A 15296-nucleotide genomic window follows, 5' to 3' on the forward strand; every position below is an offset into this window, starting at 1 on the left:
CTGGCCTGTACTACACCATCCATCCATAGAAAGAGTCAAAAGAGATGGGCAAATAAGGATAGAACATTCAGAAGCCTGTGTATCTTGCAAATGTGGGCAATTCTACGGCCCATGGTAGAAGCCCATTGAAACTTTTGCTTTAAACGCTGCTGCTGTAGGACTTTTTTCCATTGCGGCATTGCCTGTTTTGCCATACTTGAAAATTTAATTTAATGCAAGTTGATGCCCTATCACCATCGTATGATCCATTAATATGCATGGATTTGTCCTCACAAGCCAGCCCATACTAGGCCCAGGATGCTCAGTCCAACAACCGATTCCTACAAGCCCAGCCCATTCCAACCCATAAGCCAAGGTCCGAAAAAACCGATTATTATTAGTTAGGGAGTTTCACCTCATTTATACTTTGCACTTCCGATGAGGATGTGAACTATTTTTAGGAGGGAAAAAATTATGGGCTTGTACATAAAAAAATGGGCCCAAGCAAAAAAGCTCATACAATAAGCCACTTCAATATGCCATGAATATGATTGCTTGATGGATGAGGCTATTTCGTAGAATAACAAGATCACCATCGAATGGGCGATGCACTTATTGTTTAGAAGCTAAAATGATAAATTCCTAGAAGGCTAGAACCCTACAGCAACCTTACATTACTCATCCAAGAAAGAAACTATTGAATTCAACAGAAGTCAGAAGAATATACCAATCCAAATTGGAGTATAATCAATCACAACTATCAGCTCATCCACGTCCCCTGAAGTACCTAAAAATCATCTAAACAAAGAAAATACAGAGTCAGGAAACCATACTTAATACCGGTTTACTAGTAAAAATGCAAATCACTCAAGTTGGCTTTCCATATTTATAGTAATACAACAAATCCTTGATAAACTATTGTCAGAGACTCAGAATATCTGAATGCTTTCTCTTACGAGTAGGATGGCACGTACCAAACCAACCTTGAAGCAAAGCTCATGTAAATTCTATCAGAATATCTCATTGAGTTACTCATATTTGAGGCATCATTTTTGCTTGATATAATCTAAAACCAGCTGAGAAATTTTCCCTAATAGAGTAAAATCTAATTCGTGTCAAGCACTCCAAGATCACTTCCTCTACATCATTGTTTCTATACTGCCTTTGCATTTGCACACATATGTTTATTGAACGTTATAAAATTGCAATCAGCATTTTCAATTATATATCCAATGAAGGAAGATCCTGGCTTCATCCCTGATTCAATAACTTAATCTGGATATTTTATTTATTTCCGCTCACCAAATAGCTACAGAGATTTTCCGCATTTTTATGAAGTTCAATAATATAAAAGAAAGAAAGAAAAGGTAAGTGTTGTCTCACCAGAATAATCGCCAAGCTTAGAATTGACTCGAAGCAAAATAGGGCAAAACCAACTATGTAGAAAACCTGCACATACCAGATGACATTAGTTGAACCCGAACAAGGAGTAAACATGGAAGAAGATTGCTGGAAATGATATCCGATACATTCAACAGGAAATCTTAGCATGATTTCAATTTTGAATTAGAAGTCATACAGCATGGTGTGAGATGCATCAAAGGAATGTTTACTGCAGCCTGTGTCAGACCATAGAATACAACTTTACCAAAATTTGTCCATGACTAATTCTGTATCCAAAATTGTTTCGGCTTGACAATAGCAATGATTTAATGGGCAGAAATCTACTTGAAAAATTGTAAAGCATGCAGTTAAAGAGAGTGCAGAACTTGCCAGTATCAAACAACTTACCCCAACCAATATAGAGTGCCCGAATGCATCAACTGTTGGAAGGATCCCCCTGCAATTAGAATTTGCAATAAATTACTATTATAATCCACCAGCCTTTCAAGTTTAACCTTCCTAAAACAAGAGAACAAGGAAAAGAACATGAGAACTTACGTCAATGATTTCCCATTAAAGAAAATTGGTGGAGCAACAGCAGCAAATATACAAAACGCAATGTGAAGCTGCACAATGACTCTTTCATTAATAGATGATGGAGGAAAAGATAGTGATGGTGCATAAGCTACTATGATTGATGGTAAACCTCACCGCATAGAATAAGAAAAACCACCAAAAGTTGAGAGAACTATCTGTCCTGCAATTATGAAATGGTAAAGCAATTAGACAAATCTCAGAAGAAAATTCTGCTGCAATTAGATGCCTTATTTCCACCACATACATGATCAAAGATAATAGCAAAGCACAGTGGTCGATCTGGAGGGGCAAATGTTTAATGATAATGAATGCATCCCCCAAAGAAGGGTAACAAAAACCAGCAGAGAATTAATTATATCAAATCTCAATTGCAGATGAACACTTGACAATGGACATCATGATGTAAGCACCAGTGACCAGACAGACCCAAAGACTTCTACCCTGTAAGATTCCAAGTCTTAAACATTGGTACCATAAGTTATCTGCCAGATATAAACTGTTTATTTGAACATTAGTCCCATCACAGACCATGATGCTTTTAAACCAAAAAGGCATTATTAAGCACTTACCTCACTGCACGATAGAGAGGCCTGTACCACAGCACGTAAGAAAGTGGGGAGCCAAGCAGAGCATAGATGACAGCAAGGAAAAATATTTTTACACCTGAAAATTTATGAACCTCATCATAAATTTCTTACAGCATAACAACATAGACCAAGGTTTTGACTCATTAAAATCCACTGAGGCACTAACATAGCCGTAAAAAACTTACCCCCTCCTTTAATCCAAGCAACCATCACAGCAACAATATTGAAGACAAGACAAAGATGTATACCTGCATATAACGTAACCGGGGATTGAAATTTGCAGTCATGCAATGAAAGCACAACAGCAAAAAAGAGAAGAAGAACGAGCATGTAAATAAAGACTTAAGACAGCTTTCTACCAACAGAACAATTTATTCATCCAAAAGAGACGGAATAAAATAAGAACAATTTATTCATCCAAAAGAGACAGAATAAAATATATGAATTTCCCTTGAACAACTTATCATATCATCAATTTAGCAAGGCCGAAAATAAAGGGAAAACTTGTACAAGATTTTTTAGGCAGGTATGCAAAACTTATACTAACAGATTTAACCCTGAGAGAGAGAGTAAAAGTAATCAGCCCATACCTAACCAACTAGCAAATGCTAGATATTGCATCCTCTGAGCATGAATGGGTATCTCATTAGTTATATCATGATGGATGATGGGAAAATAAGGTGGCCAGTTTTTCTCTTCCGTTTGGACAACGCCAGCTAATATTCAAGATAAAAAGAAAATAGTCACCAACGTAGCACTTCCTGAATACAACCAAATTAGATAGTGGCCGCATGCTTACCCCTAGCTATAGCATCTTCTCTCCTTTTAATTTCCTGTAAGAAATACATTGAAGTGTAAGATCAACTTTAAAAATAAAGGCACGAGCATTGTCATTGTCAAATTTATATGCGGGAAAAAAAAAAAGACGAACATCAGTACGGTGAATGTCACCAAGATATCATTGAAAAATGTCAAAAGTAAATTGAAGCAAGGCTTAAAGACCAAGTATATTATCATATTTAAGAAATATGAAATAACATCTTTTAGGGTGAGTTATGCAAGGTTATTTTTGCATCATTAGAAAATACTCAGCCTAAGAGATATATCAAAAGTGGAAACCAGGAATTTAATATAAATTGAATGTTAAAGTGCTTCACACTACTATCATATCTTATATAAACAGCGTAAATAAAATCTCGTTACAAAAACACGGCGGACACATACATGGTTGATGGATAAGGAAACCTAGAAAATGATTAATTACAAATTGAGGAAAGAAGGAAATTATAAAGATGAGAAATAACCTTTTCCCTTTGATTAAGATTTGCTTCCAAAACTGCAAGTTCTCTCTCTTTGCTATTAGCATCCTGTATGAACCATATAATCGGGTAAAAAAAAAAGTTCAGCCTACAAGCATGTAAAATTTATAACAAAGGAAGGAAACAGGAAGTCCATTACATTCACAGTATCAAGGGGTATGTCCACAGTAGCATCATGTTGACCAAATCCCTTGAGTTTATTTGCGATTGAATAAATACGTGACTTGGCTCCAGGAGCAGCAGTGCCATTCTGCAAATTACCTCAAAAAGTTACATGATAATTGCAGCAAAATTTAAACGTAAAGATAAGAAAATAAATAGAATTTGTAACATAGCAAGAAAAAAATGCTTCTTGATGTAACAGAGCACGTCTCTTGTAACTTCTTTTTTTTTGGTAAGTAGCACATCTCTTATAACTGATTGTACATGAGTTGAGCCTTTGTGGCGCCTTCCAATACTTTTTCTTTTTAATTCAGAAAAAAAAAATGGGAGAACCGCAAAGTTTAAAATTGAAATTGCCAATGGCCTTAAAACTTACAAAAATGGCCAAACAGCAAGCCATAAAAAAATCACCTTAGCTAACAATCAAAAAGTCATCTCCTGTGTTGAGCGGAGGTAAGAATTTTCAGTGGATGGGGTGGGTAGGCTCATACAAAACATTTTACCTCCCACCTTCTGATATCTAAGTTTTTTTTTTTTATCAAAATGGTGAAAACAAGGCATGAAATTCAAAAGGAGATGCTAAGAAGAAAATTGAGAGGCTCAGAAAAACAAGTATTCGTGTATTAATGGAATAATGTAGTAGGCTTCACATGATTTTCATTACGTATACAGTCACAAAAAAATAAAATACAAAGTTTCTTCTTCAACAATTTTTATTTTTCTTCTCCAAAATATGTCCAGTATTCATGTAGTCCCCTAAATATTTGGCATTAAAAAGAATGATGGTGATGACATTGAGGGAACGTGGCTCTCAAAAGTGGAATAATAACTCAAACAGCCTATTTGATATGCACATATTTGATCCCACTTTTGTGCATATTTCTATATTCGTTCTTGGTATTTTTGATGGAATTGGGTTGATATTACATAAAATTTTTGTGTTTTTATTGTAGGAGAGCCGACGCAAAATTATGAAGTGAAAGGATACGAAGTTTGATGAAATTGCGTCAAGAAAGGAGCAATATTGAAATTGAACATTATATAGGGCTGCTTGAGCACAAATAACCGCTCGAGCGGCCCAGTGTAGGTCTCTTGGACCAGAAGTTTCATTCATCACCGCTTGAGCCCCTACAACCGCTCTAGCGGACCAGTATATGACTGCGGGAACAGCAGCTGATTTTCCCAACGCTCAAGCACCTTTGTCCCCAATTTTAGACTAGTCCCTTTTAGTATAGAACATCTAATAGCCACATTGGTTCAACTAAGATCAAAATAATTTTCCTCTTGTAATTAATCTCATCTCTTGTATATCTGTTGCACCCTGATGCCCATTTTAACACATTTTTTTCCATTCAAAATGGAACTAAGTTTTGCACAAATATTCCGCAACTTACATTGGCAAAAATAACCTTATTCTAGGAATCTATATAGCCAGAGAACAATACGGATGTGATTTAATTCTTCATTTCTAGGAAACCAAACAGCGCAAAACAACGGCGAAATTCTTTCAAATACGAATCAGTCAAACCAAACAAGCCCCCAACCACACTCGTTGTCACGGATCACACGAAATACCATATATTCGCAAAAAAATTCGCTAAGAACGTCATTAAAAACAAATTTCATGGACATAAACGGAAAAGGAGAGAAAAATTTGTGAGGTTACCGAAAACGGATTGACCACTTCTTCATCGAAAGGGTTCTCGTCGTGCTGGCGATTCATAGTTATCTCCAGATCCCTAGATTTCAGAGAGAGAGGTGGAATTCTATCGAGAAGCGCACAAAGCTCGTTATGGTTTATGCTAACGTACGTGTGTTTGCTTCATAGTAACGCGGGATACCGACTGGAATTTAACGGGTTTTCCGTTTTGCCCCTCGTATTTTAAATAATTACAGATTTTATCCAACTTTCCTATTCGAACTAGGAAAAAGAGATCACGTGATATTCACGTGCTAGTGATTAGCTGTTGGCACTATATATCTAAACAAAAAGGGCGAAAATATATATTTGGTCCCTCAATTACACTCTTGATTTATTTTTTGTTCTTAAATTCTTTTTGCTCTTAAAATCATCCCTCAACTATTAAAAGGTACCCCGTTCGTCCCTTATCATGCAAGCATCTTAGTTGGCGTGATTTTTACTCTTATCATTCCACTTGGTTTGAATTTTACACGTATCATCTCACAAAATTCTCAAAATACCTAACTCTTTAAAATCCTCAAACTATTTTGTTGTATAGTTTAAGCACTTTTATTAATAGTTTAGAGATAATATTGTTAACGTTAGTCAAAATTTACCAACTAGGATTGCTCGTATATGCCAAATAAATGTCACGTTGAATTTTTCCAGCTACTCTCTCACTTGAATGACGAAATAGATACCTTTTAACAGTTGAAGGACAAAATTAAGAGCAAAAAAAGTTTAAGGACAAAAGTGAAACTAGGAAAATAGTTGAGGGACCAAATATTATATTTTGCCAAACAAAAACCTCACATCTGTTTTAAGAAAAACCAAATAAAGTTCAACACTATTCTTATCTATATCTAGTAGAGTTCATTCCTTTTGATAACTGAGAATGACACTATTTAAGCTTACCTTTGATAACTAATATGAGCCTAAACTCGAACCGTTAAGCCTACGCATATAATCAACCTAATTACACTTTATGTTTAATATGTGCGGATAGTATCAAAATAACCTCCACCGGGATAGACACGTCACATTTCGCAAGAATTATAAAATTTATGCATCAATTGAGAAGTCTTCTAAGCCACTGACCAAGAAAGAGTCGAGGACTCCAACCAAGGATAAATCATCTGATGAACAAACATAAATGAATGGTAACCGGAGAGAGAGAGCATCTCAACAAGAACGTGATGTCCCCTCGCTATAATATCGAGCATAGCCCCTTGGTAACCCGCAGTGACCAAACACCTCAAGTAAATCAAGAGTTCAAAATAAGATAGCAATCAAGAGTTCAAAATAAGATAGCTTTGCTTAGGAAATGAATTAGGATAAGTTCACCTTCCTATAAATCTCCACAAGATCAGAGAGAGTACATCTACTTTTATCAAAACTGAAACTCATCCAACTCACTCTACATTCACACTAAAAAGAAAACTCCAAACGCTAAGCACTTTCGATTTGAAAAGCTTAATGACTTGAGCATTAGAGAGGTCCTCGAACATGCCCTTAAAACCTCTTTTAGTTCACGTGTTCTCATGTGTAGGTCATTCTCAACAGTATTAGACTATGAGAACCACGTCTTATGTAAGTCCTATTGCACCATCGCCTGATACATTACCAAGACGGAAGACTCTTTTTGACTTCATCACGTGCCAAACATTTTGAGTCAGTTTTTCCATCTTTCAACTTTATATTTTTTATAAAAAGTTGTACCTAAAATAGCACAATTTGAGGAAAAATAGTTGGGGAATGGACTAGGGTCCTAATTAAAGACCATTACTTTTACACCCCTTTACCATATATTCTTGCATATTAGTATTATCCTATGGAAATTCAGTGGTGGGTCTCCCTTCATTCCCTGTACTTTGTTTAGACTTTAGAGTTTAAAGTGCAGTCGCACACTCACTCTGCTCATTTCAAGAAACTAAAAAAGAAAATAAAAAAACCCTAAAATCACCATAAACAAAAGCCAAAGAAACAATCTTTGTAAGAGACAGACCAGGAATTGTCTGGTTCCGTGGTCGTGACGGAGTCGGTGAACGGGAGGAGGAGAAGCCGATGGACCATTGGTTCTCATTGACCTCCAAGTGCAGGTATTTGTGGTGGATAGGGTGGTTATACTTTCTTAAACCTTGTATATTGACCTCTAAGTGTGTATGTATTCAAGTACTTTTGATTTTGAGTTGTGATTTTTGTTTGATTTGTTCGAGACCGAGTCATTATCGTGCATCTGCTTTTCCTGTTGGGTATTTCTGTATTGGTTGTTTTCACCGCCCTATCGAGTGATTTGAGAGGGGGGGGAACGTGAGATAATGGGTCTGTTGAATGTGCTGAATTGATCCCCGTTTTGGATTGAAGTTAGTGGGAGAAACATTTCATTTCGGTTTTTTTAAATGCAATTGAGATGGGGTTTCTGGTTCTCCCAAACGTCTGTATATTTCATTGTTTCACAGTTGCTTGCTGTGCTAATGCTTTGCATGCTCTTTCATTTTCCCTGTTTGCTTTTCAAATTTCAAATCCTTCATCTAATGTCGTGGTGAATTTAGCTCTGGTCTTTACTTCTCCACCACCTACTGTTCTGTACCTCGATAATGCTGATTTTCTTATTAGTGTCAGTGGTAGTGGTGAGAGTGGGAACTGGCAAGGGGATGGCTGTTTCCAAAACGAATCTAATGTCGGTAAGTAATAGCTATTATTCCAAACTTTTTATTTCTTTAGATATTTTGATGAAAATGTGGGTGATTCAGGCTAAGAAAAAAGAGATTATTTATGTCTGTGGAATCTCATTATTTTGTGCACTTGGATTTCAATGCATATGGAATTAAGTGACGCTGAATGAGGAAGACCTATCCTACATGTACGATAAAGAAACAACCCCAATTAAAGCTTGTGGGGATTTTGCATACAATACGACTCACAGTGGTTGGGCCTTACTTTCCAACGTTCTCTGACAACATTATTGTGTTTTTTGCAAAGTTCACGTTACAAATCAATGTGGTAATTTTGAAATATGGTTTCAGGAAATATGAACAAGGAACCAGAAGAACGAAAGGAGAATTGTTTACAAGTAAAGAGGCGTAGGATGCTACAGTTTGATGCTCCAGTAGTGGATCCTACCTTCCAGTATGAAGAACTGTCATCCACCTTTATAAAATCAAACGTCTGTACTCTAATGCCTTATGTCTAGTGCATCATTTTTGCATTAGATGCTACGTGAATTTATATCTGAAACTCTGCATGTTGAACAAGGTTGAGATCAGAGAAGATTTGTGTGAATTTCAAAGTTCAAACCTTATGATAATAAATATTTTTTCTGTATTCAGTAAAAAAGCATGTCGTCCAGTTCATATAATGTGCATCCATGTACCACTAAGTTCTGGTAGGACTGCTAATTTGATGTGCAAATATTTGATTGTAATTTCTGCAGCTATAACACCAAATATAGTTTCTGAAATTTGAATTAGGTTGCTTGAGAAGATTCAATAATTTTGCTTTTATTCCACTTCGTCTAGTTGTACATAATTTGTGAAGAAGTTTCAGAGATATGCATGTTGCAGACACGGTTATGACTCATCCTATTGTGAGATGTTATAAGACTGTGCAGAGACACCCTTTACATGAATAATTCCATGAATTTTGTATTATATGTAGGGGAGGGAGAACTTGGTTGAAGATGTTTATAATGACATGTCAGAGTGGGTTTCTACCTTTTCAGGTTTGTCCCTTGGGAGACACTATTATTCTTGAATATGAACTGGTTTTCATTTTCTAAATATATGTTTTTAATCTCAGAAAATGCGACTTCTTCTAGTGTTGAGGGCTTGGATCTTTCAACCGAGGGGTGGATTGCTGAATGCTTTAATGTTAATGATAATGAGATGCATTTTAATCCCACTGACATGTATGCTTCTTTCGGTTTAGAACTTCTTAGTTTGATTACGTGTTCACTCTTATCTGATTGTTCTTTCGTCTGAGAATTAGGAATTATACTGGAGCAAATGATGTTGAAGTTGACATATCAGGTATATGACATCACTCTTCGCTCTCTCTCTCTCTCTCTCGATTTCTTCTTGCCCATTTCTTTTTCTATGCTGTTATGTTTATGGAATCAGTTTGCTTTTGTAGAGTTATGTAATTTTTCACCAGAGACTGAAGTTAACGTGGATCAACGTCATATCAAGCAGACTCCTCCAAATGTTGTATTCAAAGGTGTTTCCTTGTTCCTTATTTTTTCGGTTGCATGCATTTACTTTGCTTATTGCCAGGTTTTAGCGCTCTTGCTTTTGTAGTACAATGTTGCCGGATGTTGCTATTTTGCCTGTCTTCGTTTTATACTCTTTCTAAGGCATGCGAAACAAAACTAATGGTGACATACATTATTGTTTTTTGCACTCAGGGAAGAAATCTGTGACACACACCCCTATTAAGTTAGCTGCTCCAGTTGCCTATCCATTTGCTTTCATCAAACCGTGCGAGTTCCAAGGAGACACGACTCTGAAGGACATAAACGAGCGGATCCTCACTCCACCATCGAATTTAAAGCAAAAGAATGAAGATCCTCTTGACTACCCCACATCGGTATTTTCTGGGAAGCCTGTCGTTGGAAAGACTAAAATTCACACCGACGGAGGAAGAGGTAGCATCACAATCATGAGAACCAAAGGCTGACAGCTGACTAGATGAGTGTTGTTCCGGTTTTTGCAGCCCTTTCATGCCACCTCGTTGTTAGGGCGTTTTGTTTATACATGGTGGCTCAGTTGAAAATCTTGCTTTCTATTTCCCACCTACTTTCTTTTGGCCCCATAAGTACCTTAAGAGTACTTCCATTTTGAGTCTTGCGGTATATCCAGAACCTTTGTGATGGAACCATGCATCTAGAAGTTGTATTTGTATATAAGTTGCCTTTTTCTTTACTACTCATCTGCATTTGGAATCATACATATTGGTTCACCCTCGAGGTTTTATTCGTACGCGTCTACAGTGTGAGAGGAGTTGGGTTTTGTTTATAAATAACTCGGTTGGGTTATACTAGGCCGATGTGAGATTTTTAGTCACTTCACAATAAGCTCTTGAATTACAAGTGTTCTTCAATGATAAATTCTCGAAACGATTTCAACATGCTCCGATAAGCAAGGTCAAATCTTTCTTAACAATGAGGCTCGGCCCAAAACAAACTTATACTTTTAAGCCCAAATCATTTAACGATGAGGCTCGGCCCAAACCAAGTTATGTATCCAAGCCTAAATGTTTTTTAACAATGAGGCTCGGCCCACGAGACATCCAGAATTAGGGTTTTTCTTCTTTCAGAAGCGTCTTTCTTCCTCAGTCTCTCCCCACTTGCCTCCTCTTCACTGTACGGACACGTCCTGTGTGGAAATCTCAACTCAGATTTTGCTTTCGGTATCGTTGTACTCTCCTGCAACTAACGGTAAGTAAGTTTTTCTTCGCTTTTTTCTTTTAAATTCTGGATCGATAAAGTTGTGATCATTTTTTGTGAAGATGAATGAAATATGATCTCTGAAGAGTCTGAAAACTGATTCAGCTCTTCCCCCTTGAGACATGTAGCCGCCCAATGGAGTCGAAGTCGTGAATAGTTTTTTTTTTTTTGGATTGTGTTGTCTTGGGTTAGATGTGTTGTACTGTTTTTTACAGAATTTTTGCATCTCTAATCTCAAATTAGACTGGAGATCTTTGCACATCTCTCATATAATGGTGGCTAAGCAGTACCACATTCATTCCATTTTGAAAACTGACAGCTAAAAGTTGCCAACAACTAAAGCAAATTTTAGGCAGAATTGCCAAACCCATGGAGTTCATATAGTTTTATTAAGAAAAGGGAAAGTCTTTCAACAATTTAGAGGTCATGGGGTTAGGTGAACTGCAGGATAGTGGTGAATTTTTACAATCCCTGAAATACGCTGAAGAAAATTTGGCAGGAACACCAAAACAGAAGAAGTTAAACTGTTAGGTGCACTGGAGGATTGGGCTGCCAGCAAATTGCGCTTGAATGAGTGTAGGTATTTGGGCTCTGCTTAAATTCTTCTCTAAGTGAACTCGAATGGAGAGTCCTTAATGAGTATTCACTAAGGATTCTTTGGCACCATGGATAGAAAAATGTTCAAATCTGACAGTAGTTTGTCAAATTAAATGATCCTTTACAATTAGATTACTCTCATTTAATTTGGAAGGTCCTCATAGGAAAGCAGTTCCCCATATATTTGGTTAAATAGACCATCAGGCCTATGTTTGTTTGTTTTTTTTCACTTGTTTTGTTTTTTTTCATGTTGGCTGTCCACAATTTTCCAGTGGGCTAAGAATTTAATGCTGTTTTAGTTCTTTTCTAGCCTAAGGAAGCCAAACTGTTATTCCAGGTTTTGTGAAGATGTTTTCGGCGCAGAATAAGATTCGTAAGGATAAGGATGCTGAGCCTACTGAATTCGAGGAGTCTGTGGCACAGGTGTTAAGACTTAAGATCATCACTTTACATCATTTTCTCCCATTCCTGCAAATTTTACTAATGTTTTTTCCTCTAAATGTTTACTGTATCTTTGGCTTTGTTCTTCGATATAGGCTCTCTTTGATTTGGAGAATACCAATCAGGAGCTGAAAAGTGAAATCAAGGATCTTTTCATTAATTCAGCAGTGTAAGAATGATTAACACTCTTAAGAGTTTGAATAATTTGATTATCACTCCTTATGTTTATAATGTTCAACCTATGCTGTAGGCAAATGGATGTTGCTGGAAATCAGAAGGCGCTTGTTATACACGTCCCTTACAGATTGAGAAAAGCCTACCGCAAGATTCATGTTAGGCTTGTGAGAGAGCTTGAGAAAAAGTTTGGTGGGAAGGTGATTGATAATTGTTCTTGTTTATTGTGGAAATTTAATTGTGATTAGTTGCATGAATTAGCTTTGAATTATGCATGATAATTTCTGAATTAGCATCTAAAATTCAATAAAGTAACTATGTTTTGCATAATTGAATGTTTGTAAGAACTTCGAGCTTAGGGTCTTTGTGCATGTTCTTTTGTGCTCTTTCTTTGGACTATAATTGAAATTAAGACCTATAAAGTTGGACATATGTGTGATGCTGGGTTGCTAATTATTGGAGAGGTTGATGAATTAATGTTTAAGACTCCACCAAAAGTTAATACTCGATAAAGTTTCATCTCTTGTATCATTTTGAAACTTGTTTTATTGGGTTGGAATTTGTGTTTAGTTGGATTGGAATGGCTTTGAATTGCTTTTTATTTTTAGCACAGATTAGCTGTGATTTCTTCCTGGAATTTATTTTATATTGTGTTGATTTATGGGTGATTTACTGATAATGATAAATTTTATATGGAACTACATGTATGTTTAAGATCCATGCTTGTCTTTTATAAGTGTTTCTTGCTTTCCTGTCTTGCTATTGTTTAACCATTTAGCTTGAAATACGTCTCTCATTTTTACATTTTCAAGTGTGGTTGGGTTATTGATAATCAGTTTTAGGTTATTGTAATTCTAAGTTACTTTTTTAACATCTTTCAGCATGTAATCCTAATTGCCACCCGGAGGATAATGAGGCCTCCAAAGAAGGGATCTGCTGTTCAACGTCCACGCACCCGCACGCTGACTGCCGTGCATGAGGCAATACTTGAGGATGTTGTGTTACCCGCTGAGATTGTTGGGAAGCGCGTTAGATACCGAATTGATGGATCCAAAATAATGAAGGTAATCCATTGTAATATGAACATGAGAGAATAAATGCAGGCATAGTATATTTCTTTTAGATTTTGTTCAAACAGTGAATTTTAAAATGTATTTCATGTGCTAATAAACAAATAAGCTTCATTCACTTTCTCATCGTTCATTTATGAACTATGAGTTAATTTCTATGGGAAGGCATTGTATTCCGTCATGACTTTATAATCGTTTTGCATCATGGAAAATTATCTATGTTGTTTTTACTGCAACTTGCTGTTGTTTTGGCAGGTTTTCTTGGACTCAAAGGAGAAAAACGACGCAGAGAATAAGCTGGCGACCTTCTCTGCAGTTTACAAGAAACTAACTGGAAAAGATGTTGTCTTTGAGTTCCCTGCAACAGATGTATAGACTGAGTAAGCATTCAATAGCATCTTTTGATGTCTGATCGCTTGGAACTCTTCATTGTGCACTGAAAATGTTGACATTGCTGCGTCTCTGTAATCTTAAGACAAATTTTTATTCTTCAATGGGATTGAACGTTGGATGCCATTTTCTCGTCATGTTCAAGTTTTCTTGAGAAACATGAATATGAAGTATATTGCGTTCGGTTTTGTTAGATGTTTGATTTCATTGTCTTACAGATTTGAGGCTTTTAAAGTTAATGCAACCCAATCTTAATCATGCATCTTAACATCTGCAATGAATGATAAAATGGCTTAGTTGGCGAATCTTTTTAGGTCAAACCGTATGGATTCGAGAGGTTTTAAGTTCGATTACCATTGGGAGTAACATTTTTAAGGCCATGTGCTTGGGTTTTGATTGACGATCTGTATTTAAGCTCATGTTAGATATATAAAGATCAACTTGTATGGTGTCGTAATTCGTTTATTTATTGATGTATGAGAATATGTCAATTAATCAAATCAATAGCCATTGTTCATATATATATATATATATATATATGTTGTTCGTATATAAGGAAGTTGCATTTTAGTCCAAAGGAAGGAAGCCCAAGCCTTGAAGCTCTTTAATACACCCAGGAAGAGCAACCTTCTGCAGGAACCCCAAAGAATTGGCATAGCGAATAGGCGTAGCCACACCAACATTCTTGGTGATGAGGACTCTGCCAACCCTTCTTCCTGTCGTCGTCTCCGAACAATCGTCCCTCGAACTTTTCAGCAATCTAACCTCGCATATTTCCTCCTCGTGATCACCCTCAACCGGGATATGGTAAATCCCATTGCTGTCTGTCAAATCCTCAAAAGTATAGGTAATTTTATCTGTTGTTCGGTTCCTGCACTCCAAGCGCACACTCGCACCTGCATGCACAACATTGATCGTTGATCGGGTTTAAGGTTTTGGATTCAGGTGAGTATCTAAATATGTACAAGTACTAGAACATAAAAGTCACACCAAGCAACAACATTGTGTCCTTATTATAGTCTTACATGTTACTTACCTTCCATGTACTCAGTGAGTTTGGTCTCGAATTGGACGCGACATGTGTCACAATAGACTCTGCCCTCTACGTACAAGATGTCGTTGGAGGCAGGAGCGGAAGCAGGAGCTGAGGTGGGGGCGGAGATGGAGCCACGGGCAGTGGCAGAGGCGAGGGAAGAGAAGCAGAGAATGGCTGCAGCTGCCATGAAGAGGGCGGTGGCGGCCACGTTCTTTGCCATATTTGACAATTTACTTGGCGCTAAAGAGCCTTGCTAGAGAATGGGGTACTCTTTATACCCAAAATAACAAGAAAAAATCAGTTACTTTTGTGTGGTAGACACACATACATTGGGTTTTAATAGGAGACAGACTCGTTCAACGTTATCTCAAAACGCCATATTCAGCATACCATTTTTGGTAATCAAAAATGGTAAAATGAGAGGGTGGTTGCCCGAA

At 36.9% G+C, this 15296-nt stretch overlaps 4 protein-coding genes across 6 annotated transcripts; 2 read left to right on the top strand and 2 right to left on the bottom strand.

Annotated features, from left to right (window-relative positions):
* Positions 1–503: 503 nt before the first annotated feature.
* On the bottom strand, positions 504–5866 carry LOC119987063 (secretory carrier-associated membrane protein 4). The gene is made up of 12 exons (XM_038831792.1): positions 5694–5866; positions 4005–4115; positions 3851–3913; positions 3346–3379; positions 3137–3262; positions 2732–2794; positions 2529–2622; positions 2074–2119; positions 1921–1988; positions 1771–1819; positions 1363–1428; positions 504–777 (listed from the first exon to the last, which is right to left on the bottom strand). The coding sequence occupies exons 1-12, from the start codon at positions 5748–5750 to the stop codon at positions 745–747; spliced, it is 810 nt and encodes a 269-aa protein (XP_038687720.1). The 5' UTR covers positions 5751–5866; the 3' UTR covers positions 504–744.
* A 1744-nt stretch (positions 5867–7610) lies between these two features.
* Positions 7611–10597, top strand: LOC119987064 (protein XRI1-like). Of its 2 annotated transcripts, none has more exons than XM_038831793.1 (9): positions 7611–7807; positions 8325–8392; positions 8541–8636; positions 8735–8874; positions 9366–9429; positions 9507–9615; positions 9696–9736; positions 9840–9923; positions 10111–10597. In XM_038831793.1, the coding sequence occupies exons 1-9, from the start codon at positions 7773–7775 to the stop codon at positions 10380–10382; spliced, it is 909 nt and encodes a 302-aa protein (XP_038687721.1). In that variant the 5' UTR covers positions 7611–7772; the 3' UTR covers positions 10383–10597. The 2 variants fall into 2 exon arrangements, with proteins under 2 accessions (XP_038687721.1, XP_038687722.1); XM_038831794.1 differs by having other exon boundaries at positions 8331–8392.
* A 436-nt stretch (positions 10598–11033) lies between these two features.
* Positions 11034–14018, top strand: LOC119987065 (40S ribosomal protein S7-like). 2 transcript variants are annotated; one of them, XM_038831795.1, is made up of 6 exons: positions 11034–11142; positions 12086–12171; positions 12285–12358; positions 12440–12563; positions 13245–13427; positions 13689–14018. In XM_038831795.1, exons 2-6 carry the CDS (start codon positions 12097–12099, stop codon positions 13806–13808), a joined length of 576 nt encoding a protein of 191 aa, XP_038687723.1. In that variant the 5' UTR covers positions 11034–11142; positions 12086–12096; the 3' UTR covers positions 13809–14018. The 2 variants fall into 2 exon arrangements, with proteins under 2 accessions (XP_038687723.1, XP_038687724.1); XM_038831796.1 differs by having other exon boundaries at positions 11079–11142; positions 12059–12171.
* Positions 14019–14351: 333 nt separating this feature from the next.
* Positions 14352–15123, bottom strand: LOC119987066 (olee1-like protein). Its single transcript, XM_038831797.1, has 2 exons — positions 14860–15123; positions 14352–14719 (listed from the first exon to the last, which is right to left on the bottom strand). Exons 1-2 carry the CDS (start codon positions 15077–15079, stop codon positions 14391–14393), a joined length of 549 nt encoding a protein of 182 aa, XP_038687725.1. The 5' UTR covers positions 15080–15123; the 3' UTR covers positions 14352–14390.
* Positions 15124–15296: the final 173 nt, after the last annotated feature.

The sequence above is a fragment of the Tripterygium wilfordii genome, chromosome 20 (genome assembly GCF_013401445.1).
Source record: "Tripterygium wilfordii isolate XIE 37 chromosome 20, ASM1340144v1, whole genome shotgun sequence".
In the NCBI taxonomy this organism is placed as follows: Eukaryota; Viridiplantae; Streptophyta; class Magnoliopsida; order Celastrales; family Celastraceae; genus Tripterygium; species Tripterygium wilfordii.

What these genes read in the sequence shown, in the direction of transcription:
- LOC119987065 (XM_038831795.1), top strand. Translation starts at nt 12,097, where the DNA reads ATGTTTTCGGCGCAGAATAAGATTCGTAAGGATAAGGATGCTGAGCCT. An exon ending in TCGAGGAGTCTGTGGCACAG is followed by an intron (nt 12,172 to 12,284) that starts GTGTTAAGACTT and finishes TCTTCGATATAG; the next exon opens with GCTCTCTTTGATTTGGAGAA. An exon ending in CTTTTCATTAATTCAGCAGT is followed by an intron (nt 12,359 to 12,439) that starts GTAAGAATGATT and finishes CCTATGCTGTAG; the next exon opens with GCAAATGGATGTTGCTGGAA.
- LOC119987066 (XM_038831797.1), bottom strand. Translation starts at nt 15,079, where the DNA reads ATGGCAAAGAACGTGGCCGCCACCGCCCTCTTCATGGCAGCTGCAGCC. An exon ending in ACTCACTGAGTACATGGAAG is followed by an intron (nt 14,720 to 14,859) that starts GTAAGTAACATG and finishes TTGTGCATGCAG; the next exon opens with GTGCGAGTGTGCGCTTGGAG.
- LOC119987064 (XM_038831793.1), top strand. Translation starts at nt 7,773, where the DNA reads ATGGACCATTGGTTCTCATTGACCTCCAAGTGCAG. An exon ending in ATACAATACGACTCACAGTG is followed by an intron (nt 8,637 to 8,734) that starts GTTGGGCCTTAC and finishes ATATGGTTTCAG; the next exon opens with GAAATATGAACAAGGAACCA. An exon ending in TGTTGAAGTTGACATATCAG is followed by an intron (nt 9,737 to 9,839) that starts GTATATGACATC and finishes TTGCTTTTGTAG; the next exon opens with AGTTATGTAATTTTTCACCA.
- LOC119987063 (XM_038831792.1), bottom strand. Translation starts at nt 5,750, where the DNA reads ATGAATCGCCAGCACGACGAGAACCCTTTCGATGAAGAAGTGGTCAAT. An exon ending in TACCCCTTGATACTGTGAAT is followed by an intron (nt 3,914 to 4,004) that starts GTAATGGACTTC and finishes TGGTTCATACAG; the next exon opens with GATGCTAATAGCAAAGAGAG. An exon ending in ATCTTAATCAAAGGGAAAAG is followed by an intron (nt 3,380 to 3,850) that starts GTTATTTCTCAT and finishes TATTTCTTACAG; the next exon opens with GAAATTAAAAGGAGAGAAGA.